Here is an 18224-nt window from a genome sequence, read left to right as displayed (position 1 = left end):
TTTCCACTCTTTTTTTTATGAATAAAGTATATATTATTATTATAAAATGATGTTTTACATAAACTACATCAGAGTGGTAAGTCTAAGAGCAGATGCACAGTTTGTTTATATTTTCCTTAATTATGCTCTAAATATATGCGAAGTGGCTGAGTGGTTAAGGCATTGGACTGTGACCAAAAAGGACCCGGGTTCGAGCCCCACTTCAGGCACTTTCATTTTTTCCCTTGAGCAAGATTATTAGCCCCCAATTTGCTCACTTGGACAACATGGGTGATTCCTTTTCACATCAGACATCTTGTTTGATGAGTTATCATTATTCCTTCGTGGAATGCCTAGGCGACTATATCTTACGATGTTGTGGCGGAAAAGGCATAATTTTTAAAAAAATAAACTTTCATAATAATGTTACTGTAATTGTCTCTGCACAAAATGTAGTCCAATTCCAAATTAAATGAGTTATACGAGTCATTTTTATAGTATTATGTCACTCCAAAATCCTCACCTGAAAGACTTGGGAACATGGAATTAACAGACTCCTCTGTAACATCGATGGGGCATGGGGGATAGGCAGCGATGACGTTACCGTCTTCATAAGCAGCAGCAGGGCCGTTGGTGTATCCACTGCCATATTCATGGAAGCCTGTAGCCGCTGGATCTATAAAAGATAACAAATATTATATTATTTATAAGCTTGTTTTGCTTTGTTTTTAAGGGATAACAAATATTATATTATTTATAAGCTCGTTTTGCTTTGTTTTTAAGGGATAACATATATATTATTTATAAGCTTGTTTTGCTTTGTTTTTAAGGGATAACAAGTATTATATTATTTATAAGCTTGTTTTGCTTTGTTTTTAAGGGATAACAAATATTATATTTTATTCATAAGCTTGTTTTGCCTTGATTTTAAGGGATAACAAATATTATATTATTTATAAGCTTGTTTTGCTTTGTTTTCAAGGGATAACAAATATTATATTATTTATAAGCTTGTTTTGCTGTTTTTAAGGGATAACAAATATTATATTATTTATAAGCTTGTTTTGCTTTGTTTTTAAGGGATAACAAATAGTATATTATTTATAAGCTTCTTTTGCTTTGTTTTTAGGGGATAACAAATATTATATTATTTATAAGCTTGTTTTGCTTTGTTTTTAAGGGATAACAAATAACGGCAGTCCTATTATATCCTTAGACTTTATGATTGTTACCCATCCAGTCACTGACACACTTGATATTACTTAAATGAAGGGGGAGAGGGAGGGGGAGGGGAGAAGATGAGGATGAATACAAAACTTTCTCTCTTAACTTTAAAAACTACACTATATATTCTATTCGTTCAATTATTGAAATGTCGGTGGCAATCATGGTTCTTCAATCCTCACTATTCTCTGATCATTCTTCTTCTTCTTCTTCTTCTTATTATTATTATTATTATTATTATTATTATTATTACTATTATTATTATTATTATTATTATTATTATTATTATTATTATTATTATTATTATTATTATTATTATTATTATTATTATATTATTCTTATTATCATCATTACTATCAGTATTATTATCATCATTATTACCACTATTCTAATTACTTTTTTCGCCTACTACAAGAGCTGTAACCTAACCATAATTGCCTATTTGGACAATAAAGATTATTATTATTATTATCATCTCAGTAACCCGTGCTTGTTTCATTTAATCTATTCATTTACCAGATAAGAATTCCTCAGGATGAGAACTGTGATGTGTATCCAATGGACAAGATGCAACAGCCTGGGTCTCATCATCACCACCTCCCTGATTGGGACCTAAAAATTATAAAAATTAATGAATGAAAATAAATGACAATTTTCATTTTTTATAAATAAATTAAAATTTTTTTAACTGTTCCTTTAGCTAGAGCAATGATCCTCTCATGGAGTCTTATAATAAAAAGGTGAAGATGGCACTGGTTTGGGCATATCTGTCGCAGACCTGCCAAAACATTGACAAGGAAGGCTCTGCAATGGACACCCCAAGGAAAGAGGAAGTCAGGCCACCCTTCATGAGCATCTCTAAGTCAATTAAAACTGAATGAAAATGAAAAGTTCATACCAAACATCATTTACATACTTCGAGGGATTTTGAAGTGTTGTTTAACCCTCTCCTTACCAATTATAGGAAAATCGTCACATTCATTACGATACAACCAACATTTTTCTTGTTCAAATTTCTTTTGTATATCATAACATTTAAAGAAAACTAACAGTGTGTTGTAGAGCATGTTTTGCTCCAGAAATTATGTATCGCAAGAACTTACTGCTATTGTGTTTGAGTGAGAAAAAATATATTTTTGTGTTAGTTGGGTGTGAAGTTTTGGGGAAAATCGTGAAATTGACTGGTAAGGAGAGAGTTAATCCTTGTGAGGGTTAAATTGTTGATTTTTAAAGTTAACTAAATAGACTAAAATTTCTATCTTCTAAAAATTACAAATGTTTAATATTACAAGTAGGCAGGTCTGTGTAACACACAATACCGTGATATGATCCAAAACAGTGGTATGTGTGGACTATAATATGATAAAATCTAGATTTAAAGAGTTTTCTGTTCCTTGATTTAATTTGATAGTCCAAAAAAAAAAAAAAAAAAAAAAAAGAGTATAACCCTGGGACATGCAAGGGTCATTCCCATACATATATATATATATATATATATACAGTCAGATTTTTTTTTCTCTTAAAATTTTTCTCATATTGCAAAATTGGGACAGTCCCGATTTGATCAGGACAGTTAGCCGTATGAAATTGTCACACCAAGTATCTATTGATATATATATATATATATATATAATATATATATATATATATATATATATATATATATATATATATATATATATATATACATATATATAAATGAATTTTATTTTCTTAGCAACTCTCAACATAGTCAGACCTGCACAGGGCAACAAACAAACAAAAATAATAAAATATATTTTCAAAGTCCTAATTTCAAGAAGAAAAAGAAAATCTGAACCAACCTAAATTGCTATATTCCCATCCCTTTTAAAAAGAGTTACCAATCACTAATGCTTTAGAATTTATGTAGGATTCTTCATTTTATGTACATATATCCATTTCTGAACATTCCCAACATTTTTATGAGTTCTTCAGTATTCAAACAAATTAACTTCAAATATAGAGATGAAAAATAAAATTTTGCTTGCCAAAAAACGTCAAATACAATTCAATAAAACCTGCATAAATGTAGTAGGCCTGCAAAGCATGAGAATTCTCTTTAACCACTCACCTACTTCAATGGGGAAAGCACCGTATCCATTACTGCTGGATTCCACGTCATTTGATCTCACACTATGATGTCTCACCATTACCCTGGTACTCGAAGGTCCTCCTAATGTCAAACCTGAAGACGACGAAGATGCTGATGATGATAGGGAACCCGAAACCACTTGTTCTCCTGGCTGAGGTAAATTGAACAGACGATACGGGTTCAGGGCATTATCAGGATCTTCCCACGATTCCAAAGACTCTTCGCCATTATCATTATGTGGCGATGGTACAATCGACAGGCCTAGTTGAAGACGCGACGTCGATCCAGATCCATTGCTACCATCGGTAAACATATCTAAACCACTTTGGTCGCTACCATCAACTGTACTAAAATCCAGACAATTTGATCCATGTCTCCGTCCACTTCTTCGCCTACCGCCATCAAATGCCATAAAATTTGCCGAGTTGGCTTCGTCTCCGGAGTCATTACTACGCCTACCCAATAATTCGGAAGACGTTCTTGCCACAGCATTCCGTGCATCGTTAGGAGAAATAGGGCTGGAGGCAGATGAGGAAGACAAAAACGATGTTGACAAAGATTGTCGACGGTCAAGGTCATCTTCCACTGCAGACGTCACAGGATCATCAGACAAGTCAGACAAATGATTCAATATGGTGCACATGCTGCCATCAATGATCGGAGCAGCTTCTACTGTACTTGTTGAGCTAGGGTCAACTTCTTCAGAAAGAAACAAAATAAATACTCCATTACTAAAAAACTAAAGTAGAAATTAAAAAAGAAAAATTGAGCATTTATATAGTGCAATTCCACTAAACACGCAGATATGAATGAAGCCTATGAGGCAATATTACAACTTTTTTCAACACAGACAATGCTATTAATGGCCAGGTACTCATTTTACATATAAGTATTGTAATATGTGAATGTGAACAAAGAACCTTGTCTAAGGATTCAACTTTGTGCTGCTCAGAGAGGGAGTCAAACCTGGGACCTACCAGTCCAAAAATTGTGTCATACGACTAGACCACAAGTCACACAAATTATAATTTAAAAGAAAAATCAGTATCACCATTCAGAGATAAGTTGTTTTTAAAAAAATTAAATTAAAATGTATATAAATGGCATTTGTATTACTTTGTGGCCCTACAATCACTCCAGTTGTATATTCTAAAAAAGACCAGTTATATTCAAATGCAAGATTTTCAATGGTGCAATAGTACCTTAATGCACTTTTAAAGTGCTAGTTTGTTTGAAAGGTTTTAGAGCGCTTGCAACACATTTAAGGTTATTCCAGCGTCAGTATAAATGAAAGAAAAGTAAGACAAAGGGGACGGGTACAAATAGGGAACAGATGTAGAGTCCAAGAGCATACTATCATCGTGCATAGAATGAGATCACCTAAAAGTCTTATCCAGCCACAAGCACAGGATCCCATTAAGAAGAATACACTCAAATACTTACATTACACATTCAAAACAACAATAATAACAATACGTAACAGTTAACAGAGAGAGAGAGAGAGAGATGATTGACAAGTAAAAGAAAAAATATCATCTCCCAAAACTTTAACTATAAATTTGACTGTTTCCTCCCCAGCAAGGACTCAGACAAGAGAATGAAAAAACCCAAGTAATCTCATCATTCTAAGACAAAGACAGAAAGCAAGTTGGAAAACAGATATAGAAGATACAGCAAGTAACCTCTTGCCCACCATGGGAGGTCAGAAGATCCCACCCAGGAATGTTTAAAGCATTTCTTGAAATGTCCTTAATGATGACGAAACAGTTGATTATTGCCCCCAGCAAGCCCAGTGACCAAAATTTGTTTTTCATGAAGTACAAGTCACCTGTTAAGCATTGTTTTAATTATTAGTCTGATAACGTTCATTACTGGGGATGGCCAAGTCCTCATAAAAAGCAAGATAAGTGAACAGATTAATTTCATATTTCATAATTTAGACTTATAAACTTTCCAACAATTGCCCCAAAATATTGCCAAAGAATGGCAAACATGCAAACCTACCATCAAAGTCCTGTGCTGTTTCCATCTCTACAGTTGCTATATCCTCAGGTGTCCAAGTATTGTCCAGATTTTGGTATAAAGCTGAGAATGAAATTAATATGAAAATTATTTATTTTGGTATATATATATTTGTAAGGAAAGTGCAAATTTTGTTTAAACATCCTCTATATTTTAAAAGCCAAACGGAGTAGTTTCCATTATATCTTAGTTTAAAGTTTGAAAAGTATTTTCTTTAACTTATTTACAACAATGATCTTTATTTCATTTACTTTCAATGCTGAAAATATTTTCTTTAAATTACTTTTGTGTTCTTAATCTTCTTAACAACTGTCACAAAATATGAATTTCTCAGAAATCAAAGAAGACAGAAACTTGAAATACAAAGTAATAAATTTCAATATGAACTAAAGAATGATTAAAATGACGAAAATCTCTTTTCTTCTTCTCTTCTTCTTGTTTCCTGACATTATTGTTTCAATAATAAATATGTAGGGTTTACCACTGGTAGCTTCTTCAGCGGCAGCCTCTGCCACGATGATGAAGTTCATGTCACTGCTGGTTCCTGCCGGTGGACTACAATCAATGCTGGCACCCGTTTCTGCCTCTGTATTCACCATGACTAAATCACCATCACTGCTACTCTCATTCTGGTGGTGATGAGAATAATGAACAATTCATTCTATATAATTGTTTTTTTTTAATAGGGTTGGGGAGGTGAGGGGGGGGGGGGGGGGGGGGGGGGGGAGAGAACTAAAACTGTCCTGTAGAGACAAAGTTAAAATTTTGCAACAAACAGAATTACTGGCAAATCTAAAAATTATGAAACTAATTTTTATAGAGACCGCCCTGCCAGAATATTATATTATGAATGTATTTGTTTATTTATCTATAAATATAGAATTCTTAAAATTAAAACACTTCTTTTTCTGAGTTTGGATTTTCCTCACAATCACCACATACCTGTTTTATAGTGCCAACAACAGTAGGAGATGGGACCCAAGCCATGGGTCCAGCATCTCCTGGGGAGTCTGTCGATGCCAAATCATCATCCTCCATGGTGCTGATGTACAGAAAATTGCTGCCCTACCAGCACCTCAGATCCTCTCCCTTCCACTTCTAGACTAAATGACAATTGTGTCAAGATAATTGGAGAGTTGACGGTCTGGGCATCTGCAAAGTCAAAGTAGTTGTTGATGATATTCTGCAATATATTGCAATAAAACATATATGTTTCGACTGCAGCCTATCAATGTCAGTTCAAGTGAAATACTTTATGAAATGCGTGTACATTGAAACAAGAAGAATATAAGTAAAATTAGACACTTGATTCCTTTGAACATAGTGGAAGTTCTGATAATATACGCATGTCTGGGGATAACAAAATTTTGTTATCCCCAGACATGTATTTGAAACTCTGCTCTTTTAAATAATTATTCACATTCCAGAATATGGAATGTTTCCGAATGCACATAGAAATAAGGAAAGTTAATAAAATATATATAAAAACATAAAATTAACCAACATTAAATCAGTTGTTACTACATATACACAATAAGCATCGACTTCGAAGTGGGTGTCATGGCTGAATGGTTTAGTCGTCTGGCCTGGAAGTTTTACCAGAATCGACGTTGTGGGTTCGAATCCTGGTTCCGCCACTTTTTTTTTTTTAACGTTGCAAGTGAAAAGTGTCCCATCCATCCTCCTCCCACCTTTTTTTTAAGGTGGCGTTTTTATACACCTCCGTTGGAGGTGTACAAAAACGCACCGTTTTTATACACCTCCATTGGCGGTGATGGTAAAGTTGTTGCTGCATACGTCCATGAGGTTTAAATAGTTTTAGATTGTAGTTTAGCACGCTGCTTAGTGATTACCGATGTACAATGATAATAAATTAAAGAATAATAACAATAATTTAAAAAATCAAAAGTAAAAAGAAACATGGCACACAAATACTGATCTCAAATAAATAAATCATTTTAGATAATTAAAATCGAAGTTTTTTTTTAAAAAACATGATAAAAAGTTTTTGAAAAAAAAAAGAAAGAAAAAAAAGCAAACAAAAAGAAAGAAAATCAAAAAAAAAAAAAAAGGGTCAACATTGGGAATCGAACCCGGTACTTTCAAAGTTGGAGTCTGACACCTTGTCCACTGCGCTACGGAGCCACCTGACTGTTCTTCACATTTAATAAGGTCTTTCTCAAACATTATTTTACCTTCAATGCAACTTCTATTTTCTGGTTTTATATTTCGATTTTTTAAGTTATTAATATTTTTATATAAATTTATTAACAAAGACATCCTACAGATGTCACAATATAACTTTCGCCATGTCCAAATGAAGAAACACAATATCGCTAATGAAATTGGGTGGAATGCGCATGCGTGACGGAGGTGTATAAAAACGATCCGTTAAGATACACCGTCAACGGAGGTGCATAAAAACACTACGTTTTTTTAAACTCTCTCTCTCTCTCTCTCTTGGTTCCTTTCTAGTTTCAAACTGTCATATTCGTCCCCACTCCGATCTCAAAAAGTGTCTAAAAAGAATAAATAATTACAAAGCAAACCAACAGAAATATTCAGAGAGCGACCAATTGGTCAGATAGAGGAGAAAAAAAACAAACAAAAATTTTTTTTAAAAAGAAAAAATTTTTAAGAAATTCATGCTCAGAAATGGAACAAAAGGCCAAACAAAATAGAGAAAAGAATAGACTTGCACAAAAAAAAAAAAAAAGAGGTGGGGAGGAGGATGGATGGGACATTTATCCCTTGCAACGTTCTGTAAAAAGAAGACGGAATGTAAAAAAAAAAAAAAAAAAAAAGTGGCGGAACCAGGATTCGAACCCACAACGTCGATTCTGGTAAAACTTCCCAGGGCAGACGACTAAACCATTTGGCCATGACACCCACTTCGAAGTCGACGCATATTGTGTATATATGTAGTAACAACTGATTTAATGTTGGTTAATTTTATGTTTTTATAGATATTTTATTAACTTTCCTTATTTCTATGTGCATGTGGATAATTGTTTAAAAGAGCGGAGTTTCAAATATGTGTCTGGGGATAACGAAATATCGTTATCCCCAGACAGGTGTCTGGGGATAACGAATTTTCATTATCCCCAGGCAGGTTTAAATTTAAACCAACATAACTTTTCTTCTGCTTATCTGATTTTCACAATTTTGGTATCATTAGTTAGAATCGTATTGAAAAGCACTTTATAATGATATAGGTTTAATTGAGCCCAATCCAATTTGAACTTTTTACCAAAGTAGGTCTATTCTACTTCTGTTTCTACTTCGCATTCGCATTCGAGTTCGAGTGTCTCGTTTTATTTATGAGGATATTATGGTACCGCTGTGATTATCCCCAGACACCTGTCTGGGGATAATAAAAATTTGTTATCCCCAGACACCTGTCTGGGGATAACGAATTTTTATTATCCCCAGACGCATATTTGAAACTCCGCTCTTTTAAACAATTATCCACATTCCAGAATATGGAATGTTTCCAGATGCACATAGAAATAAGGAAAGTTAATAAAATATCTATAAAAACATAAAATTAACCAACATTAAAATCAGTTGTTACTACATATACACAATATGCGTCGACTTCGAAGTAGGTGTCATGGCCGAATGGTTTAGTCGTCTGCCCTGGAAGTTTGACCATAATCGACGTGGGTTCGAATCCTGGTAACGTCACTTTTTTTTTTTTTAAATTCCGTCTTCTTTTTACAGAACGTTGAAAGGGATAAATGTCCCATCCATCCTCCTCCCACCTCTTTTTTTTATTATTAAACTCTCTCTCTCTCTCTCTCTCTCTCTCTTTCTCTCTCTCTCTCTCTCTCTCTCTCTTGTTTTTTCTAGTTTCTAGCAAATATATTCGTCCCCACTCCGATCTCAAATAGTGTCTAAAAAGAATAAATAATTAAAAAGCAAACAAACAGAAATATTCAGAGAGCGACCAAATGGTCAGATAGAGGAGAAAAAAAACAATAATTGTTTTAAAAATAAAAACAATAATTGTTTTAAAAATAAAAACAATTTAAGAAATTCATGCTCAGAAACGGAACATTTACATAAAGGTTTAGCAAACAAAAAACTCTAAGGTTTAGGTCAAAATATAAAAAAAAAAGAAAAAGAGAGATTTCCCTCGGAGCAGGGAATAGTGTTAACAATAATAATAATAATAATAATAATAATAATAATAATAATGATAATAATAATAATAGTAATAGTATGATAATAAGCGTATTAATAATAAAAATAATACTATTATTGATAATAATATAATAATGATTATAATGGTAATAGTAATAATAATAACAAATATTACAATTATTATTATTATTATTATTATTATTATTATTATTATTATTATTATTATTATTATTATTAGTATCCTTGACCAAAACAAAAAAAAAAAAAAAAACAATAATAGATCTAGAGCAAATTAAATAATGAAATAATATTATCGGAGAAATAAAAAATTCAACTGATTAAAAAAAAACTCTTGCTCGGAACTCGGAACAAAAGTGAAAACAATGAAAATCAATTGGGAAGAAAGAAAGAAAAGTAAAAAAAAAAAATGAGTGGGAGGGGGGGGGGGATGGGGGGCGGTCGCGACTGGGTCAAATCTGTGCAGCTAAAAGGAGTAAAATGAAAGGTGGCCTTACCCACTGAGCTGCCTATCCACACCGCTATCGGAATATTTTAAATTCATATATGAGCTAAACATATTTCCACCATTTTTGCTTCCTTGTTTTGGTACGGTAGTTATTTTCATCTCTGATTCGAATAAAAATATGTTGTTGGATCTAGTTTTGTGGACGTGTGATACTAAATTGTATTTTTTTGTGCGAAGCAGACAGGAAAATAACAAGTGTGGGGTTTGGGCTTTGGGGCGAACAACACCATGGCCTAGGAATTCGTCCGCGACATAAAAATTATTCCCGGTCGTCCCCAAAATTGTGGCCAGAATGAGCAAATTATAGAAACAAGAGATGATCAATAAAGTTAACAGGTAGGTTGGTAATGAAAATTTAAATGGTTGGTGGACTATGAACAGATTTGATGATTAACAACTTTCTTCCTGGTTGAAAATAAAAAGTCGAATTGCCAGTTTGACGTTTTCAGATCAAAGTAACAAAAGAAATTTCATTGATCCATTTGCTTTAAAATATTTTTTTTAAAGAGCTGGATTTGACATTTGATCACTATTTACTTTCATCTTGTGTTAAATATCACTTGATATATTAACTGTTTTGGGACACAACCACTAGTATTTTTTCCAGAATATTTGGTATTTTTCACGCCTAGTTTGGCATTTTGCATAAAATCTTTCTGCCCACTTGCTACATGCGTCTGGGGATAGTATCCTCAGACAGGTGTCTGGGGATAACAAAAATTGGTTATCCCCAGACACCTGTCTGGGGATAACGAATTTTTATTATCCCCAGACAGGCGTCTGGGAATAATGTAGGCACTTTGATAAAATTTTCAAACTCAAAATATCTTGATTTGACTCAGTCAGGGGGATGGGACTTGAAAAAACATAAAATTTGATACCTTATTTGTTTCTCTACGACCTACGGTTCCAGAGTTATTTATATTTTTCTACTGAAATTTTTTGTCAACTTTACAGAGAGAATCTGTGATCTCACTGCTGCCTCAAAACCAGCATCTCGCGGCGATCGGGAAATTTTGAGTCTTGCAGTCAACATGGCCCACTTATTGTTTTCAGTAATTTTGCTTCAATTAAAAAATAAATGGCAAGAGTTAGATATCATATTAAAGATCAGAAAATAAGCTTTATTTTCATATAAATCATTTTCATGTATGGAAAGTTTGGAAAAAATTAATGATAAACGAAAATGGAAAAAAATATGAGGTTTTTGTCCTAAAAAGTGGGGTTGGTGGCGGAAAAAAATAAAATAATGAGCGAGTATATCAATTTTTATGAAATTTGGCAGAGATGTTCTTCAATTAATTGTCTATCGATGTATGAAGTATAATTAAAATGTATCCATAATTTAATGTTATAATTCAAAAATTTATAAATTTTTATTACATAAGTTTTCTGAGAAATACAATCAGGAATTGAGAATGAAATACACCGTTAGAAAGCTTGTTTTGTGCCCTTTATAATGATACCAAAATTAGTCACATGGGTTCACAAATAACGCCATGGTGACCAACACAGTAAAGGGTCAAAAATAAAGTTCCAAAAAACGAGTTTCACACAGTGAGCCTATCGGCGGCCACTGGACTGGAGTTATCAAAGTGCCTAAATAATGACAGCCATTATGGTACTTATGGTGTATGTTTAACTCATATGTATTTTTTCATGAAGTTTTGTTTAACAAACAAAATGTGGTACAGACTACAGAGCAGTTTTTAAGGAGATGAATGATAATAATAATAATGAGATGGGTCTCGTCCAGTTCTGGCCCTGTTCAGGCTAGAGATTTTAGACAAGAAGACCAAGACAAGACCAAGACAATTGGTACTCCGCAACATTCTATCATTTACACGCGTCTGCAACGAAGGTTAAGGGCAGTTACTTACACATTAAACAAGGAATTAAAATCCATTAAGCATTCAGCAAAAGTTGCATCAAAGGAGTGGCACTTTCCTGAGAATTAAGCTTTTGAAGAGAAGAAGAGTTGTGTTTAGCTCTTGTTGGAAAAACAATCATTCTCCATTCCGTTTCCGCAAAAGAAATTTGAAGTGACTCTATACTGATTAAAGATAGAGAAAGACACAATATTGTGTGCACGTTTAAAATAATGATGATGATGATGATGATGATGATGATGATGATGATGATGATGATGATGATGATGATGATGATGATAATAATAATAATAAATATAATAATAATAGTAATAATAATAATGGTGATGATAATAATAATAATAATAATAATAATAATATAATAATAATAATAATAATAATAATAATAATAATAATAATAATAATAATAATAATAATAATAATAATAATAATAATAATAATAATAATAATAATAATAATAATAACAATAATAATAATAATAATAATAATAATAAGAATAAGAATAAGAATAAGAATAATAATAATAGTAATAATAATAATAATGATGATGATGATGATGATGATGATGATGATGATGATGATGATATATATAATAATAAATAATAATAATAATAATAATAATAATAATAATAATAATAATAATAATAATAATAATAATAATAATAATAATAATAATAATAATAATAATAATAATAATAATAATAATAATTCATGTAGTGCAACTGTCGATAAACTTTTTCTTCTTTCTACGTCTTCCTTGTCTCCAATTAGTAATTCTACTTTGTTCATGTTTCTCCATCATCTTTCTTCCTTGACAGTAATGTTACATGTGTTTTGTCAGTATTAACATACAGTTGGTGTTTTTGTAAAGCTTTTTGGATGTCTGTTACACTGAATTGTTTGAAGCCAATAAAGTCAATGCCGTCTGCATATATGCAATTTCCATGGGGAATTCCTTTTCAATACGTAAATGGGTCGAGTGTACAGATTTATCTACATCTTTTAAAGCATTTTCTAGGTAAATGATAAATAAAACAGGGCTCAAATTGTCTCCTTGTGGTGTACCGATATTGCCAATGAATGATTTATCCTCTGAGGCACCGATTATATTGGTCGAAATCCAGGTTTCACTTATGAGGAATCGGATTAATCTAACTTTATCTTCCAGAACTATTCCTTTTATAATTTTTACCAAGGATTGGCAATTGATGGTATCCAAAGGCGACAGACATATCTATTCCAGTTGTAACTATTATTATTATTATTATTATTATTATTATTATTATTATTATTATTATTATTATTATTATTATTATTATTATTATTATTATCATCATCATCATCATCATCATCATCATCATCATCATCATCAATATTATTATTATTATTATTATTCATCATCATCATCATCATCATCATCATCATCATCATCATCATCATCAATATTATTATTATTATTATTATTATTATTATTATTATTATTATTATTATTATTAATGATAATAATAATGATAATAATAATAATGATAATAATAATAATAATAATAATAATAATAATAATAATAATAATAATATAATAATAATAATAATAATATAATAATAATAATAATAATAATAATAATAATAATAATAATAATGATAGCAATAATAATAATAATAATAATAATAATAATAATAATAATAATAATAATAATAATAATAATAATAATAATAATAATAATAATTTACTACTATCTCCTATTAAAAAACCCCCAACAAAAAAGTGTCGGTGTGAAATTTAAAGAGAAAATAAAACACAATCGCACCAAATTATATTGATCTTCAAGACACGTTCAATAGATATCATTATCATTATGGGGGGAATAAGCTAATACTAATACTTTGATGAAAACATAAACAAACATTTTGTAAATCATGATTAATGATGTAAATTAAATTAATGTAAGTAACTTTTTAAATTGAATGCTTTGTATCATTAAACATTTGGAATGACATTACATTTGAAATACACTAAAAATAAAACGCTAGTTCTGTTGGCCAATTTAAGACATTGATCGAGAAAGAATTGAACTCCTATCATTATGCTACGATGAATATGATCAATATTTGTCATAATCAAAAACCAATGTGATTTATTAAGATTGTTTCAATATCTTGTCATGTATAAAGAACTGATCAAGCGTGCATGAAAGGTGCGAGACAAAGCAAGAAAGAAAAATACAAGAAAAAAAAACATCCTAAAAAATCAGTCTACCTCGACTGGGGATCGAACCTCAGACCTTTTGATTACCGATCAAACCTGCCACCATTATACGAAGGTCTTGTATTTTTCTTTCTTGCTTTGTCTGGCATCTTTCATACACACTTGTTCAGATCTTTGTCTTACACTGGTGCCTGCTCCTCAATTTCTTAACATGTCATGTATAGGGCTATAGGGTATTGAAAGGATACATTATCCCAGCTTTTATAATAAGATAAGACAAGAGTAAAATTTATCCTAGACTCGTTAAGGAACAAGGTCCTTGTCTCATTTTGGTCCGTCTGTATGGAACACCATTCCACAGAACATCCGACAATCCAAACCATTGTCTGTTTTCAAGAAATCATTGACAGCATTTCTTTTTTTTATGTCATGTACTTTAAATATTGTTTTGTGTTGATGTAATTTCAAGCGCCAAGAGCCTCATTGTTGAGGATACCGTGCGCTTTATAAGAGTCTATTATTATTATTATTATTATTATTATTATTATTATTATTATTATTATTATTATTATTATTATTATTAAGACTCGTTTCGTAGTGATTAAGCCCTAGGTGCCCCAAGGTGCATATGTGAAGGTCTGATAACTGAGTGCAATAATGGGCCTGATTTAACATTGTTGCAACGGAGAATAGTTAGCGTTGGTTTGAGAGTATTTCTATTACAACAATGAGCCCAATAGCCATTTGGGTTATCAGACCTTCAAATAAGTTAACGTCGATTCAGCCTTAATGATCATAATTTGGATTTTAAAGAAATCTTTTAGAAATTCACTTGAAACTGAAAGCATTATAATCCGCAGGGTTATGCATAGTTAATTTATATGTTGATGTTTATGTTTATGCATTAAGTTCATTAGTAGTTTATGTTTCTTTGTTCTCAGATGATGTCCATCTTTTCTTTTACATCGTGTGTGTGTGTGGAAATGTTAAATATTCAATAAACGTATAACACACGATAAAATCATCTATAGATAGTTCGAAGATGACGTCACTCACGTCTTTGTTATTGTTTTTTGCCATCGTGTTTATGAGTAATACTCACTGAACTGTATTAACCCGACTATAAACGTTCATGGATACACACAGTTTTGTGTGTTGGTCCGTTATACTTCCGGATGGCAATGTTATGAGCTTCTTAGCCAAGCGCATACTATCCATATTTTGGTGCACATATTTGCGAAAACTATCAAAAAGTCGATTATTTAAGGAGTTTATGACCCCGTCATATATAAAAGTTACAATTCAATATATATTTTTAGAATGCTAGAACATCATATCGTACACATATCAACAGGGAGGTCACTTTAATTTCGTGTACAGAGTTACTCTAGTGAATCAGGGTTGCCAATATGGCAGATTTTCTGCCAAATGTCCTTTTTTTTGGCAGAATTTGAAGTCGTCTGGCAGAGAAAAATCGGTTTGGCAGTTTGGCAGATATTTGGCAGATTTTATTTTCCGAGGCCTATGGATGGATGTATAGGTCTACTCCACGTTTTCCATGGCAATTTTTATGTATTAGTGATTTTTTTAAACTTGGGAAACGAAAAAAAAAATATGACATCGGCCTTGAGAATTTTTTGTTTAACAAAACTGATGAGTTTTCAAAGGGGGTACTATAGACAGTACGGTTTGGCAGATTTTTGTGGTATTTGGCAGATTTTTTTTATCCAGTTGGCAGAATGCCTGAAATTAATCTGGCAACCCTGTAGTGAATCACCACATGTCAAAATCTTGACCAAAGCATGTTTTATTTGGAAAGTGGTTCATATCATTTTTTTTTTTTGAACATGTGTCGGAGAGATTTTAGATTGGAGGAACAGACATTTAATTTGTGAATGTGGGGAGGGGAAGCAGGATGCCACACATGTTTTTGCAGGATCGTGCAAAGTACAATGAACAAAGAGCGGCCACTTGGCATGAGAAGACTACACTAAAATCGAAGCTATATAGATCTCAGCACGAGCTTGGGAAGACCACAGAAAATAATAATATAATCTTTATTGTCCAATAATGGCAAGTTGTCATTTGGTTTACTAAACTCCGACTCTGGGGCCATAAATTAAAAACAAAAACAAAAAAAAACATACTTCAAACCATGAATATAACAACCACTTTTTAGAGGGGGGGGGGGGGGGGGGGGGGGGGGGGGCTGCATTCTTAAAATGGGCTCGACCTTGGTCCCCATAGTATATCGTAAATTGTCAAGGGGTTGCGAGAGTCGAGAAACATTTTCAGGGGTATTGGATTTTCTGAGCGGCACGCATGGCCATAATGGCTCCGAAGGACTACAAGGACAATGAAGAAGAAGAAGTTTGTCATTAAGACCAGAGGTGGACATACTCACAACAGAATGCAGAAACTTTTTTGGTGAAGGGTAGGAAATCGGGGAGCTCTTATCAATTAAAGATTAGACATTGTGATTATTGGAAAATATTGTACACTCGTGTAGCAAAAATAACATAATAATTGATTTGTCTTTTTTTCGTTGTTGTTACAAAATCAAACCGGTTCAAAAATTCAAAATATTTATTTTTGCGAGGTGTATATTATACATATATCTATCCTTTTTAATAATAATAATAATAATAATAGATCTTTATTGTCCACAAATATGGCAATTTGTCATTTAGTTACACTTGTCATAACGTTATATGATAACTATAACATTGAACAGACACCTCTCTCTCTCTCTCTCTCTCTCTCTCTCTCTCTCTCTCTCTCTCTCTCTCTTCCTCAATTTTGTTTTCAGTTGAAAATAAAACCATCCTTTAAAAATGCATTGTTAAAGTGAATCGGAAAAATGACTGAAGGACAAGCGCCAAGCGTCCCAAAGATTGGTCTCCACCTCCAACAAAGGGCACCAATATAAACCTACTACATGTATGACCAATCATTTCACGGTAAAACAAATAAGAACAATATCCCCGTCCCAACAAAAAATAGAAGAACCCCCCCCCCCTAAAACAAATAACAATAAACAAACCAAAAACAAAACAAAAACAGACGATACAAACAAAAATAAAACGACAATCAAATGGGGAGAGCAACAATAATAATCACCACAACAGCAACTTAAGTTATGAACTGTGAGCATTTTTTATTAAAGCAATATTAACATCGATTACAATAGAAATTATAACAAATGAGCAGCTACGTAGAAGTAAATTAATTGTGTGCAAGACCCACAATATCTATATCAAGATTATGGCCCCAACAGCGATGATGAGATGATGATGATGATGATAATGATGATGACGACGACGACGACGACGATGATGATGATGATGATGATGATGATGATGATGATGATGATGATGATGATGAAAATGATCATGGTGATGATGATGATGATGATGATGATGATGATGATGATGATGATGATGTTAATAATAATAATAATGATGATGATGATCATGTCTCGTCCTACACTATTGGTGCTGTTGGCGAGGGACCGTTGAATGTGCTTTGAGGACTTTTAGTGGATATTGCACTATATAAAAGATCAAATTTTTTAAATAAATATAATTTTTGCTTGGATAATAGAGACTAATATAAGCAGCAAATAATCAAATTACGTGTCATTTTTTCTTCTTCTTTTGTTTATCCGATATAAAATGATAATATATTTCAGAAAAGGAAAGAAAATGTCTGAAAGCAGCGAATCCAACACCAAAGAAAACTTTCCACAAGGTTCATCAATCGACGCTTCTCCAAAACGCAAGAAGCAACTAAACAGTCACACAACCCAGAACTCTCCAAACCGCCCTCTTGCGAGTCCAGGACATGAATCGCGCGTTCGTCAAAAAGAGTTTAGCGCAACTTCAACCTCAAACAATGGAAGCTCCACGCTAAACCGTCTAGCTGGCAAAGCAAAACCGCGAAGGCTGACTCTACCTAAATGGTTGTCACGAGAAAGAGCACCACAATCCGCGAATTCAAAAATGAATTCACAATCAAACTTTGCCCCTAGTTCAGAGGACCGTTCAACAAAGGATTTGTCCTCGCATTCACCAAAAAGCTCTCATTCCAATCGAAACAATTCTGAAAATGACTATCCACAAA

General features: G+C 32.4%; 2 protein-coding genes across 6 annotated transcripts in view; one reads left to right on the top strand and one right to left on the bottom strand.

Moving 5' to 3' along the window:
* LOC144958042 (uncharacterized) overlaps nucleotides 1-12040 on the bottom strand; it is a 39235-nt gene extending 27195 nt beyond the window's left edge. For 2 of the 4 annotated variants that reach the window (XM_078889624.1, XM_078889625.1), the window contains exons 1-7: nucleotides 11891-12040; nucleotides 6281-6521; nucleotides 5820-5967; nucleotides 5321-5401; nucleotides 3296-4015; nucleotides 1720-1815; nucleotides 503-655 (exon numbers count right to left, since the gene is read on the bottom strand). In XM_078889624.1, the coding sequence (XP_078745750.1) occupies nucleotides 503-655; nucleotides 1720-1815; nucleotides 3296-4015; nucleotides 5321-5401; nucleotides 5820-5967; nucleotides 6281-6376 (1294 nt within the window). In that variant the 5' untranslated portion in view covers nucleotides 6377-6521; nucleotides 11891-12040. The remainder of the gene's footprint in view (nucleotides 1-502; nucleotides 656-1719; nucleotides 1816-3295; nucleotides 4016-5320; nucleotides 5402-5819; nucleotides 5968-6280; nucleotides 6522-11890) is intronic. The other 2 variants (XM_078889626.1, XM_078889627.1) reach the window with 1 other exon arrangement.
* Nucleotides 12041-13749: 1709 nt separating this feature from the next.
* Nucleotides 13750-18224, top strand: part of LOC144957760 (uncharacterized) — a 44952-nt gene continuing 40477 nt past the window's right edge. Inside the window, exons 1-3 of one of the 2 annotated variants that reach the window (XM_078889160.1) lie at nucleotides 13750-13840; nucleotides 16912-17042; nucleotides 17794-18224. The exon at nucleotides 17794-18224 is cut by the window's right edge and continues 1094 nt beyond it. In XM_078889160.1, the coding sequence (XP_078745286.1) occupies nucleotides 17807-18224 (418 nt within the window). In that variant the 5' untranslated portion in view covers nucleotides 13750-13840; nucleotides 16912-17042; nucleotides 17794-17806. Of the gene's footprint in view, nucleotides 13841-16911; nucleotides 17063-17793 lie in introns of both variants that reach the window. The other variant, XM_078889159.1, reaches the window with a different exon arrangement.

Source organism: Berghia stephanieae, chromosome 12 (genome assembly GCF_034508935.2).
Source record: "Berghia stephanieae isolate SIO BIC M18660-M18661 chromosome 12, UCSD_Bste_1.3, whole genome shotgun sequence".
Classification (NCBI taxonomy): Eukaryota; Metazoa; Mollusca; class Gastropoda; order Nudibranchia; family Aeolidiidae; genus Berghia; species Berghia stephanieae.
This window is presented reverse-complemented; position numbering and strand designations above follow the sequence as displayed.